Source organism: Acomys minous, assembly GCF_964271855.1.
Source record: "Acomys minous genome assembly, chromosome: 3".
Taxonomy (NCBI): Eukaryota; Metazoa; Chordata; class Mammalia; order Rodentia; family Muridae; genus Acomys; species Acomys minous.
Window position 1 is genome coordinate 33,053,357 of NC_140485.1, and position 17,186 is coordinate 33,070,542.

Below are 17,186 nucleotides of genomic sequence, written 5' to 3' on the forward strand. Positions count from 1 at the left end.
CCTTTTAAATGATCATCTATTTTAATCTGCTTGGCATAATACTTTTCACCTTATTAATCACTAAGGATGTCTTTTTAAAGTAAAAGAACAATAATTCCAAAACAATATTGCATACAATATTTAGATTTTCATGTTTTGAACCATAAATAAGCATGTGTTAACTTAGGGATACATTAGGACACTTAGCATGCAGAGAATAAATTAACAATCTGATGAGGAAATACTCCAAGCAAAGCTGAATTTATTGTATGGATTTATTTAAGCTTACAACTGTTCAGTTATTTTTAATATTAGTGAGGTGTTTTCTTAGAGTATTGCCAGGTACAGAAAGGGACGGTCTCCTAAGACTCACAAAGCTAACAAAACTTAAAAGGCTCAGCAAGTTGCTAGATCCATAAAGCCATTCCTACAGCTTATAAAAAGAGTGGACAACTGCCTGGGAGAGGAGCCTCCCTCTGCTGGAGCTGACTGTATGTTGTACATGAGCTCTAGCATGGAATATTCTAGATTACAGTGGGGTGATCATTTCTGTGATACAGCAGTCCCTGAGCTACACATGCCTGTTAGTAACTCCAGTAAACTCGCTGGTCACTGGTTCAAGCATGACTTAGGGGGAACCCTTTCTTTGGTGTGTCACTGTGACTTATCTTGTGTGATCAATGTTTGTTCAAGTCACACAAGGTAATGTCACACTACAAAACTGGTGCTCAAACAGGGACTACCAGAATCTCTGGTGAGTTTGGGGGAGGGCAGTTACACAGTGTCTGCAATGGGGACTCCTACAGTATCTGTCCTCTATTTTGTATAGTGTGACATACTTACTTGATAAATAGGGTTTAATGGGATGCTTCCTAAATAGCCAATGAACTCAACAATACATTGCAATTTCTGAAAGCAACACATACAGACCAGGATCATAAGCAGGCTGCTATCTGACCTTTGCTCTGGACTATAAAACATGTAACTGAGTCTGAGTTATTTACCTAGAAGCCTGCCCATGGAAGAGAGGAATTACAATGAGAAAAGACACAGTGGAAAAATAGAAGATGCACTGGCTTGCACCTGGCAGGATATGAGAGAAAAAAGTAAAACTTAGGACAAGCCTTTCCTGGGACCTAAACAGATACAACAGAGAAGAAAAATTAACGCTTCGTTGGGTGCCTTATGACTGCCATGCCCCATTATTATGTGGATGTTGTTACGATGAAGAGATGTTAAAAGGAATAATGCTGTACAGTAAAATTCTCTACTGGGTCATGTATGAACAAAGACAGGGGAATTTTTGAAAAGTCTTAGTAAATCTATGACGCAATTAATACTTGGAATGAAAACACTAAAAGCTTGATATTTTGCTTTTCAATAGCAGGACTTTCCTTTATGAGGAGATGAACATACCTAGCATGAATTTTTCTAAGTATTCTCTTCAATATATAAAGCATTTTATAGACAATATCTCTGTGTCTTTCTCTCATAAGGCTTAGATTATGGTTAATATCTCATGACACCAAAAGTAACTCTCCAACAGATATTAAAGCATTTTTCAGCCACTTATTCTATAAAATATTAATTGTAAGCCTGTGCATGTGCTGTCTATACAGGGGATGGGGCAAGACAGCTTCTGCTCAGGTCTAAATCAATAAAAGACAAGACACAGAGCATCAGTCATCCTCCTCTATCCCTTCAGTAGATGGTACCCACAGGTGGAAGATTTACAAACCTCATCTTTAAGTACCCATGATGACACTACAAGTCAGAGGACTTGAGCAACACTTACCTAGGAAGGAAAGGTTTTTCTTCAGAAGCAAGTCTCTCAGCAGGACTTCATGCTCATAGCCAATAGCACTAGACATTTCAGTTAAGGAGGCAACACACAGAGAGAAGGGCTTAGCTATCAGGAACATTCTAATACCAAGTCTACATGTTGCAATGAAATGAAGAATTATGATAATTATATACAAGGCTTCTTACCAAGATTACACCTTTGAGGAAGAAAATTTCTATATGCCTTCTTCTCTCATTTAAGTAAGTCAGCAGAGTTTTCTATAATACTTATATAGTGTGGCAAACAAAAATGTATACATCCCTGTGATTTTAATTTCTCTTAAAAAGAGGGAGTCATTTAAAATATACATTAATTTGTGTTAAAAGAAAAATCCTTTAGTTCTGCTTAGTACATGTTCACTGAATGTTCAGTAAGTATGAGAAAGAACAGTAACTACCCAGTCTTTGCCCTAACAGTCTCCAATCTTCTAGTCCTAGAAACCTGTGGCATCTACTTCCCAGTCTGTCATCAGCCCTTGCTTCACTTACAGGGGTACAAAGGCTGCTGGTGTGTGTGTGTGTGTGTGCGCGCGCGCGTGCATGTGGTGTGCGCGCATTATATTTTACAGCATACAAATACACATGAACAGGTGTACGGAAACATGGAAATTGTTCCAGTGCTCTTATGGCAAGCATAATATCAAGTGATTTAAGTATGCTATCTATTTTCACAAGTATAAAAAGCCTTGTTCTACAGACGAGAAAAGAGAATCAGAGAAGACACTGAACAAAGATAGTTAATGTGAGGGACAGCCAAGGATGAGGGGTTGGGCTGCAGTACAGTGTCTTCCTAGGACTCCCGACAACCTGGGAATCCATCTCTAGAAATCAAGATCAAACAAGCAAACAAACAAGGCTAGAATGAGCTCTCTCCAAGGCCTGTGTGTGACCACACATCTTTCCCAAAGGCATCTGAATTATATAATACTTGGCTAATAGTCAATGGTTCTTGGGGACCACAGAAGCCTTTACACCAAGTACTGAGATCTTGTTTGAATTTTCACAGCAATTCCAAGAGTACATAACCTCAGTCCCGTTTTCTCAGTTATGTAAAGCAAGGCTCAGAAATGCTGAGGACTGTACTCAATGTCCTATGACTCATAAATAATGAAGCCAGTGGCAATACTTTGAAACTTGCTCTCTTTTCTGAAGGAAATAGACTATACTAAATCTCAAAAGTGTTACACTTTGCTCCTTCAGTTCTCCGGCAAGCCCTTAGGAGAAACAGTCAGGATTACCTCCCTCGTTGCCTACTACACACAACCCCATACCACCCTCATGGGTACAGCACGCCTTGATTTCCAGAGAGGGCTGTTCTGACCATGTATTATAAGAATTCAACTTAAATGAGAGGTGACTTATACATCATTAGTTTAAAAAAATCATAAGAACTATTGTGCTCTTTATTGATGGGTTACAGGTGACTATCATTTAAGTTCAAGAAGTAAAGTCAAACTTTGTCCATGATCAAAACAAGGCCAACACCATCATTTTTGCTACTGCCCTGTTTCTTTCCCTCTTCTAATGCACATGAGTGCACTTAATTATTTTTTAGTAGAAATAAAATAAGGGAAACAAAAAAATGTTCCACAACAGAATTTCATACAGTTTCTGAGTTCACTGAAGACATTTGATGGATAAGTCTCCATGGCATCTCATTAGCAGGGTATCCCACATTTTTCAAACTAAATTATTTACTTCTTTCCACATAAATGTGCTCTCACTTTTATTGTTGTAAATTATTTACATCTAAAATGTTGAATCATGAAACTGAGGTTACTGATGGTACAGAAACGAAACCCACAGCCCTGCTGCTTCCTGCGTCATCATCTCCCCTTGCTTCTCTGTTCAGACGTTTGTCTAACAACTGTGGCCTCGAGTCTCACTTCGGAAGGCTGAAGTGACTGCTTTTTCATGGAGTTTGCTTGGTAGATATGAGATGCATAGGCAAATGTATGGGTGAGAAGATATTCTATACAAATGAAAGAATGAATGGATGAAAACATACAAACATACAGTAGGCACCAAAATAAAACAAAACACCTTGACAATCCATCTTCTTTACTACTACGATGGGTATTTTGTCATTTTAGTGGGTGATCAGTTTACTTTATTCTCTGGACATGAATACCTACATGTAACATTTTCATTATGCAGTAAGGAGGTTTTACATCTATTCCATTTACCAAATGTGTGCTTTCTTTGTGAGAACTGATGTACTTTAGTGAGGGTAAGCAAGGCAAACAAACATTACCAAATTATCAGGACCATACAGAAAAGCATTTCTCACTTACAAAGAAAACCAATAATTTCATCCAGTGTGAAATTAAATAATCCCTGTTGATTAGTCTAGGGGACATCTTTGCAGGTTTATTTACAGTATCTTAAACTGACACCATCTCAATGCAAAGACACAGTCAATGTCTCCACAAACTCTCTGGCCTGTTTTATTTTGCATAGTTACAGCAATCACCGATTTTAAATGTTGAAAAGATACACTTCTTGATTATGCTTTGTTTGGTATAGACATAAAACTGCAAGGTCTAGAAAATAAAGCTTATAAAAGCAGTAATTTTTACTGGTCATAAACATAATGGAACTGCAAAAGTTAGAATCTAGTCAGTGAACACAATTTATATACATACATCATTATATTTATCAATTGAAATTATATAGTACATTAAATCCTACTGACAATACACAGCCAAAAGAGAACGTGAATGATGGCAAAAATATATGTATGTATACAAGGAAAATTTCCAGACAGAATTAATAATGCTCCATAAGCAGAAACACTTAGACATTGTCTATAAGGATACCTATTATTGATGTATGGTAGTGACCATGGGGCAAAATTTGTAAATAACCTCACAAGCCATTTTCTTCGCCAGCAATGCAGCAATCTAGTTTCCCGTAAGCGTCCCAACTATTACTGAAAAATAGCCTCCTGGCATTTACAAAGCAGTTGACTTCATACTTTAGTCCATGCATATATAATTAGAGAGTTATATTTAAAATCAATATGCAATCCTTCAAAAGACATTATGCTTTTAAAACCTTAACTTTAAATTGATTTTTAACTATTTTATGTGCTTTGAAATTAGCATGTAACTCAGCCCTAGACACTCTGGTGGTGTCGGTTGTTATATAAATGTGCTGAAGTTTATCACTGAGGCAATGTGAGGTTGGCACGCCTACAAGTTTTAACTCTATCATTAACTCCATACTGAAAAGAGAAGCACAGCTACAGTTTAGTCTCATAAAAAAGCCAGGTTTTGGCAATACCATTTGCTTCATTTTAGATAGGGGAGCAGATCAGAGAAGGCATATGTGAAAACGCTACATGCTAGTCGCTCAATATTGTTGCAAGAGGGTTGTATTCAAAGATTATACCAAATCTTAACTATGTTTATAGGAAAGACAGTATTTTTCTTCTCAAAAACTTTGAGCTGGGTGTGGCCAGGCACACTGGCAATCCCAACACAAAGGAGGAGGAGGCAGGAGGATAAGGCCAACCTGGAAAGCATAGAAAAACCACGTTTCAAAATGTTTTTCTAACTGACCCTAAGCTTTTATTAAACCAGGATGGAAATAATATACACATGTACGAGCATATATGTGCATATACGGATATGCACATACATATGCATGTGCATATGTGACTAGGCATACCCACACATACGTGCATGTGTGGATATGCACACACATATATATGCACAAGTGGATATGCGGATATGCATATGCATAACCACATATATGTGCACATGTGGATATGCACATTCGTGTGTGTACACACACACACACACACACACACACACACACACTCACTCAGCTTATACGAGAATCCAACAAAAACAGACTGGTGATCACTGAGTCACACTGGCCCCCTGTGCTGTCGCTGTTAACAAAATCTAGCCCAAGAAGGCGAAGTTGTTAAATGACCTCCACCAAAAAATATGAACCTTGCTTAAGTAAGCACTCTTTTTCTCTGAAATGTTATCAAAATTTTCACTCTCGTGGCAGTTAGTTTAGTATCATCTTTGCTTTACTAAAAACATTGCTATTCACTCAGCCTTATTTTAAGAAGTAAACATTAACTCCTTAGGAATCTCAACAGCTTTAATAAGAAATGACTGGACATCTGCTTTCACAGCCTTAAATTCGGCCCCAGGGGAAAAATTAGCATGGTTTCTCTAAAAATGTTTATTAGGGATCTAAAGGACAGTGCAGATGCCATCAGTATTCAAGCCAGAAGAGCCACTGCCCTTTAAAATGTGCTGGCCTCTGGTGGCATTTTAATAACGTCATCCTTTCACTCCAGGATCAAAATTCATTCTAGAGCACTCAACTGAATTTGGCTCATTTTAAATGGAACTTTGTTATATTTAGAAAAATGGCCACTGGGATGGTTAGATACATTCCAAGACAGTATGTTACCTGCCTAATGACTCTGCACCTTTAAACTCATTGAAAGCCAAGCAGTCTGAAATAAGCATGCGGATGAGCATCTGCTGAACTGACATCTTCCTGTGGCCTAGCTGATCTTCCCTAAGCGGTAGAAAAGAACGGGCTGCGGTGACCCTCCAGTTGATTGAATGTAAAATAAGAGAGTATGAAATGTGTTTTGTGAAGCAGAACTTTATGCCAGGTTAAAGCCAGACACATCTCTTCCACTGAGCCTAAGCTCGTCAATTGTGCACCTAAAATTTTATGGGGAAGGATACTGTTTGATGCAGTCCACCAGCGGTCCATAACAGCAGTCATTCACAATGCACTGCGGACAAATAAGAGAGGTATTAGAGGCTGGAGTGACTACAATCCCCACCACAGTAAACATTCCAAAAGCACTCATTACTAACCCACAACCGCCACCCCAAAAAAAAAAAAAAAAAAAAAAAAAGAAAGCTATCCAAAGGCTATGCAGATCCAATCACAGAAAACAAACAAACAAACAAACAAACAAAATGCATGCTTTTTATTTGCTATAAAAGCAAGCATTAAAAAGTAAAATGTTCTTCTCTAAAATATTGCATTGCCATTCATGGTGTGCCCTGACCTCAGTGATAGTTTATGATGGCAGTAATTAAATGAGGTTTAAGATCCTCTCCTTGGCTAGGCAGATAGCAGCACCACCACTGAGAACAGCTGTGATTAATACCTGATAGACCTGGTTTGCTAGAACTCCGTCTGGAATCTGAGAAGGGTCCCGTAGCATACTATTTATAACAGACTTGGAGGCTGTAGAAGGAAAGAGATGAACCATTAGCAGACAGTCAACACACTTTTCATATGACACGAGAAGTGACGGATACCTATGTACACACAGATCGGGAAAAGAAAAGCAGTACTGATAGCGATCATTCGCCTGAGATTTTTTTCATCTAAGGGAAGCTTTTAATTAGACCATTTTTGCCAAGTATTTATAAGCTACATTGCCAGATTTGACAGTGCCCTGATTTTTTCCAAGGTAAATTAATAAGTGTAGACCTAAAGCATATGTCTATTTGCAGACATATCAGCTTTGGAAAAGCCAACTTTGGGAAAAGAAAAACACAACAGAAATAGCCAGAAAAGATTTAACCGTTACAGGTAGAGAGCTTATTCCCAAGCACCTGTGTGCGTGCAGCTTAGCTAAGGCAGCACGGAGCTGTAGGCTTCAGGAATGCCAAGAAAACCATCTCTCAATACTAAATCTGTCCAAAACAATCCCCATCAACTGCCACCAGTTGTTATGTCCATCTCACTAGTGAGGAATACAGGGAAGACCGGCTGATAACTGTGGGACTCTGAAGTGAAAAAAAAGGGCATGCAGGGTATGTGCGGTGTGTGTGTGTGTGTGTGTGTGTGTGTGTGTGTGTGTGTGTGTGTGTGTGTACATCATTGTCTTCTTGTAGACACTACTTCCATGATCCCTGACAGAGACTATATTTTGTAGATATTCACTCTCTTTATAAGAAACACTATAATATTTGTATATAATGCACCCCACAATCTAACATATATTCTGGTTGTAATATAACCTAATACAAATGGCATGCAAATCATTGTTATACTGTCTTTAGGAAATAAGAAGTCTGTATATGTTGAATACAGATGTAATTTTCGCCCGTGCCTTTCCCATTAGTGGTTAGCAGAGTCCTATGTGTAGAACTTATGAATACAGAGGGTCCACCATGGTTGTTTAGGAGGGCAGAGTGGATAGGAAGTAGATACATTTTATGTGTAAATAAATATTCAACCGCAAATATGTCTTACCACCTGAAAATTAGTCTGAAATCCACAGTAGAAGAAAGGCAGTATGGAAAGCATCAAGAGAAGGGCTGATATGAGGTGAAAGCTCCTGGTGGAAATCAATCCTGCCAAAAACCTCCTAGGTAACCAACCTCAAATATTTAGCAAAGTGGCTTAGGGAATAGCCCATGCAGCGGCTGCTTGAATGGCTCCTGTACAACTATCTAGTTAAGAAAGCGAGTAAAGGTCAGAGCTATGTGCCCATTTTAAGCTTAGTTTTTATTATCACGTTCTTTGTGGCCTTGGGATACGGATAGATATGAGATAAGCTTGTAAACGCCGTGGAGAGAAATCAGAAAATGGTATCTTTTGTGTAGAATTGACTCTTAAAAAAATAGTTTTAATTATTGCCTATTCCAGGAACAGGACTGTATGCTTACAGCATCAACGATGTAACAGAAATTTGTAAGTTTGCACTACATGGAGAGAGCCCATATGGGATCTCTAAAGAGCATCACCCAGCTACTTATCCAGTCCTCTCTTACAACCAGTGCTAAAAACTAGCAAGCAGTGTGGCCCCCTGCACTCAGTGACTTCATCTGTAGGAAGCGATGCTGTTTGCGTTGAGTACTCTGAAGACTTCTCATGGGAGTCTCTTGAGAAAACAGCTGCCACATCTTTTTGTTCAAGCTCAAGTAGTAGTCTAAACCAAATAAGACTTACACACTCACTGCGTTTCATAAACTTGGGCTGCACTCAATTATTTTTGACAGAAATTACCATGGATAAGTGGTATGGTTACTGAGACTATGAGAAGGCAACCCATCACCTTACTTAGGAACAGATGACATGAGGACAGGACTAGGGAGACAATCATGTGCCTGGTGAACCTGCCCACTTTCCCTAGCATAATTCTAAAAGCTAGCCAGATGGTGGAGATCAAAGCAGTTATTCATGTGTGTGGTCGCCTTCTCGGAGGACACTTCCTTTGGTCTGCCACTCATTTGCAGATGGTAATGGCACACACACCCTTCTATGTTACCCAGGGAAACCGCAGCCCTTTTCTGTGTACACCTGGTCATGAGGCGCAAAGGTGGTGCAATGCTAACTCATGCCCACGTGAAGAAAACATTATTTATAGCCAAGTGTGACCCAAAGTGCTGGCCACTGGAAAATCACTCACCTCTTAACAAATTACACGCAAACCCACTGTTCAAATAATTTTGGAAAGCTTTTTTTCAATATGAAAGTCAATGCCCCAAGATCTGAGAAAAGTAGGTCATTTATTTTGAGGGGGAAAAAGAAAAATGTCAACTAAGAAAGTAATGGTTTTAATTTCATCATAATATAAACCTTTAAATGGTGCTTCGCAGATTTGGTACCATTGTTATACGCTTTTAAAAAACATCATTTGAGGGTTGGGGAGATGACTGCCCATGCAAGTCTAAGGGCCAGAGTTCAAATCCAGTGTGGGTATGCTACCCTTCTTGTACAGAGCTCAGAAGGGACCTGCAGAGTAAAATAGCTAATAACACTAGCCACATTGGTGAGTTCTAGGTTTGATTAAGAGCTCCCATGGACAGGGCTAAAGAACAATTGAGGATGATCTATCTCCAACATCAACATCAGGCTTTCACATGCATGCACACACTCAAATACAACACACACACAGGCACACAGACGCACTTGAAAATGGAAGAATCCACTTGAATATGCTGAAGAGAATATTACTCAAAACAAAAATAATTAGTTGTTTTTAATAAAACTGTGAAACCTGCAAAATGAGGTATACTAGTTGGGGCTGCGTATCCCAACCCCTAAACCTACAGTTCAGGGTACACAGTAGAAGAGGAGGGTAGAAAGATTGTAAGAGTTAGGTAAACAGAGTGACAGCTGTGCCAAAGGGCCTTTAGCCATGACACCTCAGCAATATGGCCCCCGAAAGAAGACCTACATAATAGCCACACAGTCCCCATGAACCAGTGGAAATTCACAAGCCTCACCCCTGCATGAAGAGATGCAGGCAGCCAATGACTGCTGAGTGAGAAAGAACCAGTTTTCTTCAGAGATGAGCCCCTAAGAGGTGTTCTAATTTCTAGTAGCTGGCCCTAAACACAAGCACATAGGAGGAGCACTAACTGGGCACAGTGAGGGCCTCCAGCTTTTGAGGCCACGGAGACAGAGGGCCCATTCTTCCCAGTGAGGCTTGTACTACATAGGTGATTTCTCCTTTCTACAAGGAAGGCACAAAATAAGAATTCAAGTCACTTGGAGCCATTGCCACATGAACAGTAGAAGGCAGGTGCTGGATAAAGTGTGTCCAAAGACACGCAGCAATGTTCCAACTGAGGCAAAACGCTCCAGACTGTGATGTGCTCATTATGAAATGCCTCTAACATAAGAAACTTACTAAGCCAGAACAACAAATGCCAAGCACGAAGCTGCTATGTGTCTTGATGCATGTATCTGTCCTATGTTTACTTCATGTACTTTAGCATTATCGTGGGTAAAGTCTTTTCTGTTACTTACAATCGGATTGCTCACCACTTTCTTAATTTCCATCTTTCTCCTTCTTCTCTTCAACTACTCAAATAAGTTTTGTTCATTCTTCTTTTAACAAGTTATTCCTTTGAAACCAACATGTTCTGTACCTACTCCTTTGGACATCCTCTCAAACAATGTTTTAAACCAAGTGGCCAATCTTTGCCATTTCTATATGTAAGGAAAGAAAATGGCCACATTAGCCTTCTCCACCAGTTCTGAGAGTTGAACTAATCTCTGAGAATAGAGATATGGATTCAGAGCACAGCTTGATCATTTACTTATTAAACAGATAACAATAGGTTCACACCTGGGTACAGGAGATCCTCATCCTTGGGTTCTTGCCTAGATTGACAGTATCAGGTATGTGTTCCGTCCCGTGGAGCAGGGATCAATACAAGATAAAGTTGTTGGCTAGCCCTGTAACTTCATGCCCCTAGTACACTCATGAGCTTCTCGTTATCCCAGGCTGATCATTAACCTCAGCTGCATTGGGTAAGACCCTTGATGACCTGGGACTAAAGAAGCTGGGCACCAGGAAGGACACTTCCTGGTCAGTACCAAATCGACTCTTCCATGTCCTGTGACCAATACAATTATTTTCTCTTATGGTGTTCCATATTCACCCCCCCCCACACACACACACACGTGTGGGAGAGGGAGGAAGAGGGGGAATAGAGATTTCTTTGCTTAATCACAACCAGTTGCTTTACATTTTAGAGGAAAGTAGAGTCAGGGAGGAAAGTGCTCCACAACTGAGATATAGCCCAGTACTTTCCACTTTTTCTAAGAGTTGATTCTCGATTTAGTTTTTAATCCACCACTTGTCAATTGTTTTTCAGCTTCTCGAATCCTCTTGTCCATTCCCTTAGTTTGGGCTCTCTGCACTGAACATTATCATAAATTTGGACCCAAATTCACCAATGTGCTAACTTCTTCCTAGTTTCCTTTTTTTTCCCTGAGAGCCCATGACCCAAGGGTGCAAGTGCTCCCCTAGGAACCTAAATTTTCTTCTAGTCCTTCTCCTCCTCCTCCTCCTCCTCCTCCTTCTTCTGACTTAAGCTATATGCAGGTGTTCAGTTCTAGCTTTGGTGAGCTTTAGTTATACAATCTTTGAAGGGAGCAAAACGGACATACAGGACAGATGTGAAGGTTAAATAAAATAACACCATAAAGGACTTCCACTGACTGAGACCTGGCCTTTTGTAGTGCTTACATGCTAACTCTAGTGCTGTTATGCTGTGGCCTGCCTTCCATGAACTCCCACCACTGCACTGTCAGCAAGCACAGTATTACTGTCTACCCTGGAGCGAGTCAAAAAAATAAAGACTTAATGGGCTCTACATGAAGACAAGAGTGTAGACACAGCCAAGTGAATATCCCCCAAAAACAAAGGCTGGCAATGCCAGGCCAGCCTTTAAGTCAGACACACAGATATGCAAAGAGACACAATCTCTCTCACACACACTTTTGTGGCCAAATGCACAGGTCACTATCAAATCTGTTCCCAGGGGAAGAACTTGTATTTATGTGTATGTTTAGGGGAAGTGTTCTCAATGGGGCTGGGCACGTTAACATAAAATTTGTCCACAGCCGTGTAGCAAAGGATTTTTCTTCCTAGGTAAGGGCTTATATGTGATCCAACAAGGCACATAGCTCATATTCACACTGATAATGCTTGCTTCCTTTGCTGTCATGTTAAATAACATGACAGCCACCAGATTCTAATGCAAGCAAGTGGATGAACTGGTTATGCTCTGAAAACTCCCACAAGTCACAGCTTTGCTCAATTTCACCCAAGCAAAGCACATCCATCTAGTTGGGATCCCCAATCTAAGACCAGAGGTTTATGCATGGTGGATGAACCAGCACAGCCTGACAAAAGAAAAGATGAGTGACATAGGGACAAAGGGAGAGAGAGGAGGCGACTATTTGGAAGACTAGTTCATGGACACTTGAAGTTGTGGTGATAAAACCTATTGGGCTAACTCTGGAGAACAGCTACACTATGACTCCCAAAATGCACCAGGGATTTCTCCCTTGTGTAAGGCTGCCAACAGAGGCTGAGCTCCATGGCAAGAAAGCCTAAATACCAGCCAGTGTTTCATCTTTTCTTCAAAAGTTGGCTTAAGGCCTTTGGACATCAAGGCTAAAGAGATCTCCAGCTGTATCTCCATAGGCAACAACCTGCCAGTGTCTCACCTGGAAAGCTGTAATTTTGTCGATGGCCTGAGAAGCCACTCACCTTTACAGTGGGGCTGGCTTCAAAGTTGCAGGGTTTAACCCATCAGTTTCCTTACTATGTACAAGTGATGCCTAAACTCCTCCAGGACAAACTCAAATCTGTCCTCTGCATAGCAAGCAACCAAGTAAGAAATTTAAGTGTGGTAGAATAGGAAGACATCTCTAAAGAATGACTGATCAGTATCTTGTCTCTGGCAAATTGCAGCTTCAGGACCACTGCATACCATCAACTGGACTCCACCAAACATGTCAATGGCTATTCCTTAAACATCTGGCTAAGCCATGATTTAACATAGTTCCCTCACAGAGCCTCCAAATGTGTGTGTGTGTGTGTGTGTGTGTGTGTGTGTGTAAAATCTTTCCCTTGGCTGAAACTTTAAACTCAGTTCAATTCTTACCTCCTTTTTTCAAGCCATTCTTGTTTTTAAAACCTGCATGTCTTCTTCATATCTTAGACTGGAAAGGATTCCTATTGTCTACCAGTCTTTTGGCAATTGCTTAATTATTATTTTATCATCTGTTTAAAAGAGATTGGTCAGAGTGCTACAGTTTAAAATCATGCCACACTTAAAAAAAATTAAAAGAAAAAGTAAATTTTAGACTAATGTAGTTGCTCCTGTCTTTAAATATCTGAGGTCACATGGTATGTTCTAACATTCTCTACTTAAAATTTCAAATCACCTAAAAGAAAAATCACTGTAAGTCTGTGCCGAGGAACAGCAAGCGCCCCTGAGCCCAAGTCATCTTCTCTCCCTCCCTTAAGCTGCTTTTGTCACGTTGCCACAGCAATAAGAAAAATAACTAAGACAGGGGTTTTATACATAGGAAGAATTAGTGTTATCCTAAGTCCTTGGAAGATAAGATAGTCAAGTTTATTGCTATTTGTGAAGCCAAAGTTTTCAGATTGTTAAGCTTAGCATTATGTAGGTCTAAATTCCTGAACTGGATATTTAATTTACTCCCCTTTTTAAAACTTAAAATGTTTTAAATTTTTGGCAACTTCATACATGTATACAATGTGTTCTAACTACTTTTTCCTCCTACACTCTCATATCTATCACCTCTTCCCCCCCAGGCCTCTGCCCTAGATTCATGACTTTTAGTTTTGGTAAGTGACCCATCCGTGTGGCCACTGTGTGACCCACCTTCACTGGAGACGCAGTGGGGTACAGACACTGAAAGGAATGAGTTTACTTCTGAGATGTAGCAACAGCAAACAGTTCAGCAGAGAGGGGTACGGCCTCCCTGGGTCATTCCTTCATGTCTGACTGTCCATGATTTAATCTTGTGCAGACCCAGTGCAGGCATCCACAGCTGCTGGGAGTTTGTGATTGTCATGACTGTGTCTTGCTCAGAAGTTGGGACTTGGTAGCTCTTCTCTTTATCTTCTGGCTCTCTTCTTTCTCTGTTTTCAGTGTTCCCCAAGCCTTAGCAGGGTAGTATAAATGTCTTATTTGGGGCTGAGCCTCCATCTGTCTGTCATTTATTCCCAGAGTCCTTCTACTCAGCAGCATCCACTAGAGACAAGCTTTTCTGATTAAGGCTGAGAGCCGACTCTGTCAATACGAATACATATAAATATTTACAACGCAACGACTTTATGTCAATTTTGCTAAATGATAGTCAGTTACCCCATAGGGCCTATGATTTTTCCATGTTATGTGCTCTTTAGTTTGATCTGTCTGTCTGTCTATTTTTGAGCACCAAGTATGCAGTACTAGGCACGCATTTCCTGCGGTGGAGTGGGCTTCAGAGAGCGGTTGGTTACTCACAGACCAATAGTGCCACTATTACATAACTAGGCACGTTTTAAAAAATAATTTCTCACAAATTTCTTCTGAGGGGAGATATTTTTAATGCATATATTTTTATTTATTACTATTTATTCATGTTTCGTGCAGATTGTTATCTCCTTGCTCTTATCTTCCCATTTGCACCCTCCCTCTCTCTTCTGCCCTACTCCCCTCCCCTAGACTTCGGATGGAGGGGCCCTCCTACCCCACTGTTTGGCCACAGCCTATCGGGTCTCATTAGGATAGCCTGCATCCCCTTCCTCTGTGTGCCTGCAAGGCCGTGTTGACTAGGCACTTCTTACTTGACAGGCTGATGTCATAGTTCATAGGATTCACAGCTGGGTAAGATCACTGACATTTCCCCCCCCCCACACACACACACCAGCTTCCATAACATCGTCTAGGATGATGAATATAATCCTGAATTATTAAATCTGATCTATGAACTAACGCCCATCTCCCCACCTTTTAAATTTTTGAGACAGGGTTTCAGGTTTCAGGCTGGTCTAGAACTCAGTATGTACCTCAGATTGGCCTTGAACTTGCAGTGATCCTCCTGTCTCATCCTCCCATGTCTTGAGATCACATGCATGATCAACCATGCCCAGCTAAGTAAATGTTCCTTAACCGTGTATGTTTTAAAGCTACATTTATTTATTTAGTGGGGGTGGGGCATGCAAACTATAATTTGCCTATGGAGGTCAGAGGGCAACTTCTGGGAATGAGTTTTTTCCCTCCACCATGTGGGTCATATGGATCAGACATAAGGATCAGATTCAGGTTATTAGGCTTGGTGGCAAACTTCTTTACAGACTTTAAAAAATAATCTAAGAATAATGTTATAATCATTTTTCTTAATTGTTCTATTCAGCCATATCACTTAGATAATTTTTAAAAAATTAAGATTATATTTTAATTACATTTTCCCCTTCCCTTCCCTCCCTCCAAATCCTCCCATATCCCCCTCCCTGCTCTCCTCTAAATTTATGGCCTCTTTTCTATCAATTGTTATTGCATGCGTATATATTCCTAAATATAACCTGTTGAGTCCACGTGTTACTTATATGTATATTTTCATGTACAACTATAATGCCACAGATGTGTGCATCTGTTTATGCAACACCACTATGGAAAAGATAAGACTCCCATGATTGACAAAGGAATTGTTTGTATCAGAGTACTTGGCATGCTGTTCAAAAGCAGAAGTATTTCTCTCATGTGCTCTGTACAAGATAACAGCTCAATCGTTGGCTGAATGGATGAATGAATAAACACACTGCCAAATGAAAGGGTGCTAAAAAAAAAAATCCAGTTCTGTTTGTATTCCCTATCATTGGCATGATTGTTTATAGGCAAGTACATTTGACTTCACTTGTGGTTTTTCTTATTAAGAATTAATGGGTTTAAAAATTCATTTAGGAGAAAAAGAATAAGAAGCAATATAATACAATGCATCTTAGAAAAGTGTTGACAACATCTAAGCATGTGTACCCACAAAAAGGGAGTGTTTACCTCTGATATAAACACATAAATAACGTTACTAGCACTGTAATACAACTTTTGTAACAATTATCATTTCATAAGTATTAAATGTGTGTGTGTGTGTCAAAATAATCTATCTCTTAAAGTAGACTTATAAATTGCCATGTTGAAATGGAAACGAAGCTGGTTAGATAACTCAAGAAGTACCAGTGTTACAGACTCCCTCATCCAATGGGAAAAGAAGCACCTAAATTTCTAATCCTGAATTTTACAAAAGGTGGAGATAAGAAGTCTGGGGAGAACATTAAAGACAGCTAAAGAACATGGAGATCGACCCACTCTCGGCGCATAGAAAGGAGCAATTCCTGGGAGCCAAGCCCACGTGACTAATTGCAGCCAGGGACTGGTGCTTCTATTTAGAATTCTTCTAATTCTCTTTGGGGTGGAGGTGGGGGATCTCAACTTTCAAGGAAAATATAGCTATTCAATTTCTGCCCATTACCCAAGGATATTCTCCACAGCTTTCTTATATTGTCCTAGTTGCCAGCACTCCCCTCACCCCCATCAAAGAACAGCCAAAATCCTATGTATGAGAGAAGCTGTTGAGTTAAAGGCAAGGTATAGGTCACCCTCATTTCAAGGAGGAACACAAGCAGCATAAAAATGACCTACCAGATTTAAATATATACATGCAGGGGCCTGGGAGCATGAGTTTTTAAGAAGGCTTGTATTTTCATACCTTGAGCAAGGGACTTAGTTATTCATTTAACTGAACAAGTTAGTAGCCTGATCTAAAAATAGCCATGCAATTAACAGTGTACTATATAATTAAAATCTGTATATCATTAAATTATGCGGATGTTAACTTCACTATGAATTCTTTATGTAATGAGACAGTTAAAAGATACATTTCTTCATTGTAATTAATCTTTCAACTAGTGCGATGAGTACAATGGCAGCAGGGTCCTGTGCCAAAGTGAGAGCGAGGGGGGTTTACAGGGAGTCCGGGGGCGTGCTCTCGGGGGCCTGTGCAAACAAAGTGTTTGGGAAGAAGCACAATTAGTCTCTGAAGGA

General features: G+C 40.0%; 1 protein-coding gene across 2 annotated transcripts in view; it reads right to left on the reverse strand.

The window, feature by feature from the left end:
- CDIN1 (CDAN1 interacting nuclease 1) overlaps positions 1 to 17,186 on the reverse strand; it is a 199,962-nt gene that overhangs the window by 99,497 nt on the left and 83,279 nt on the right. For both annotated transcript variants that reach the window (XM_084776570.1, XM_084776571.1), the window contains exons 6-8: positions 6,980 to 7,059; positions 6,546 to 6,595; positions 1,775 to 1,842 (exon numbers count right to left, since the gene is read on the reverse strand). In XM_084776570.1, the coding sequence (XP_084632696.1) occupies positions 1,775 to 1,842; positions 6,546 to 6,595; positions 6,980 to 7,059 (198 nt within the window). The remainder of the gene's footprint in view (positions 1 to 1,774; positions 1,843 to 6,545; positions 6,596 to 6,979; positions 7,060 to 17,186) is intronic.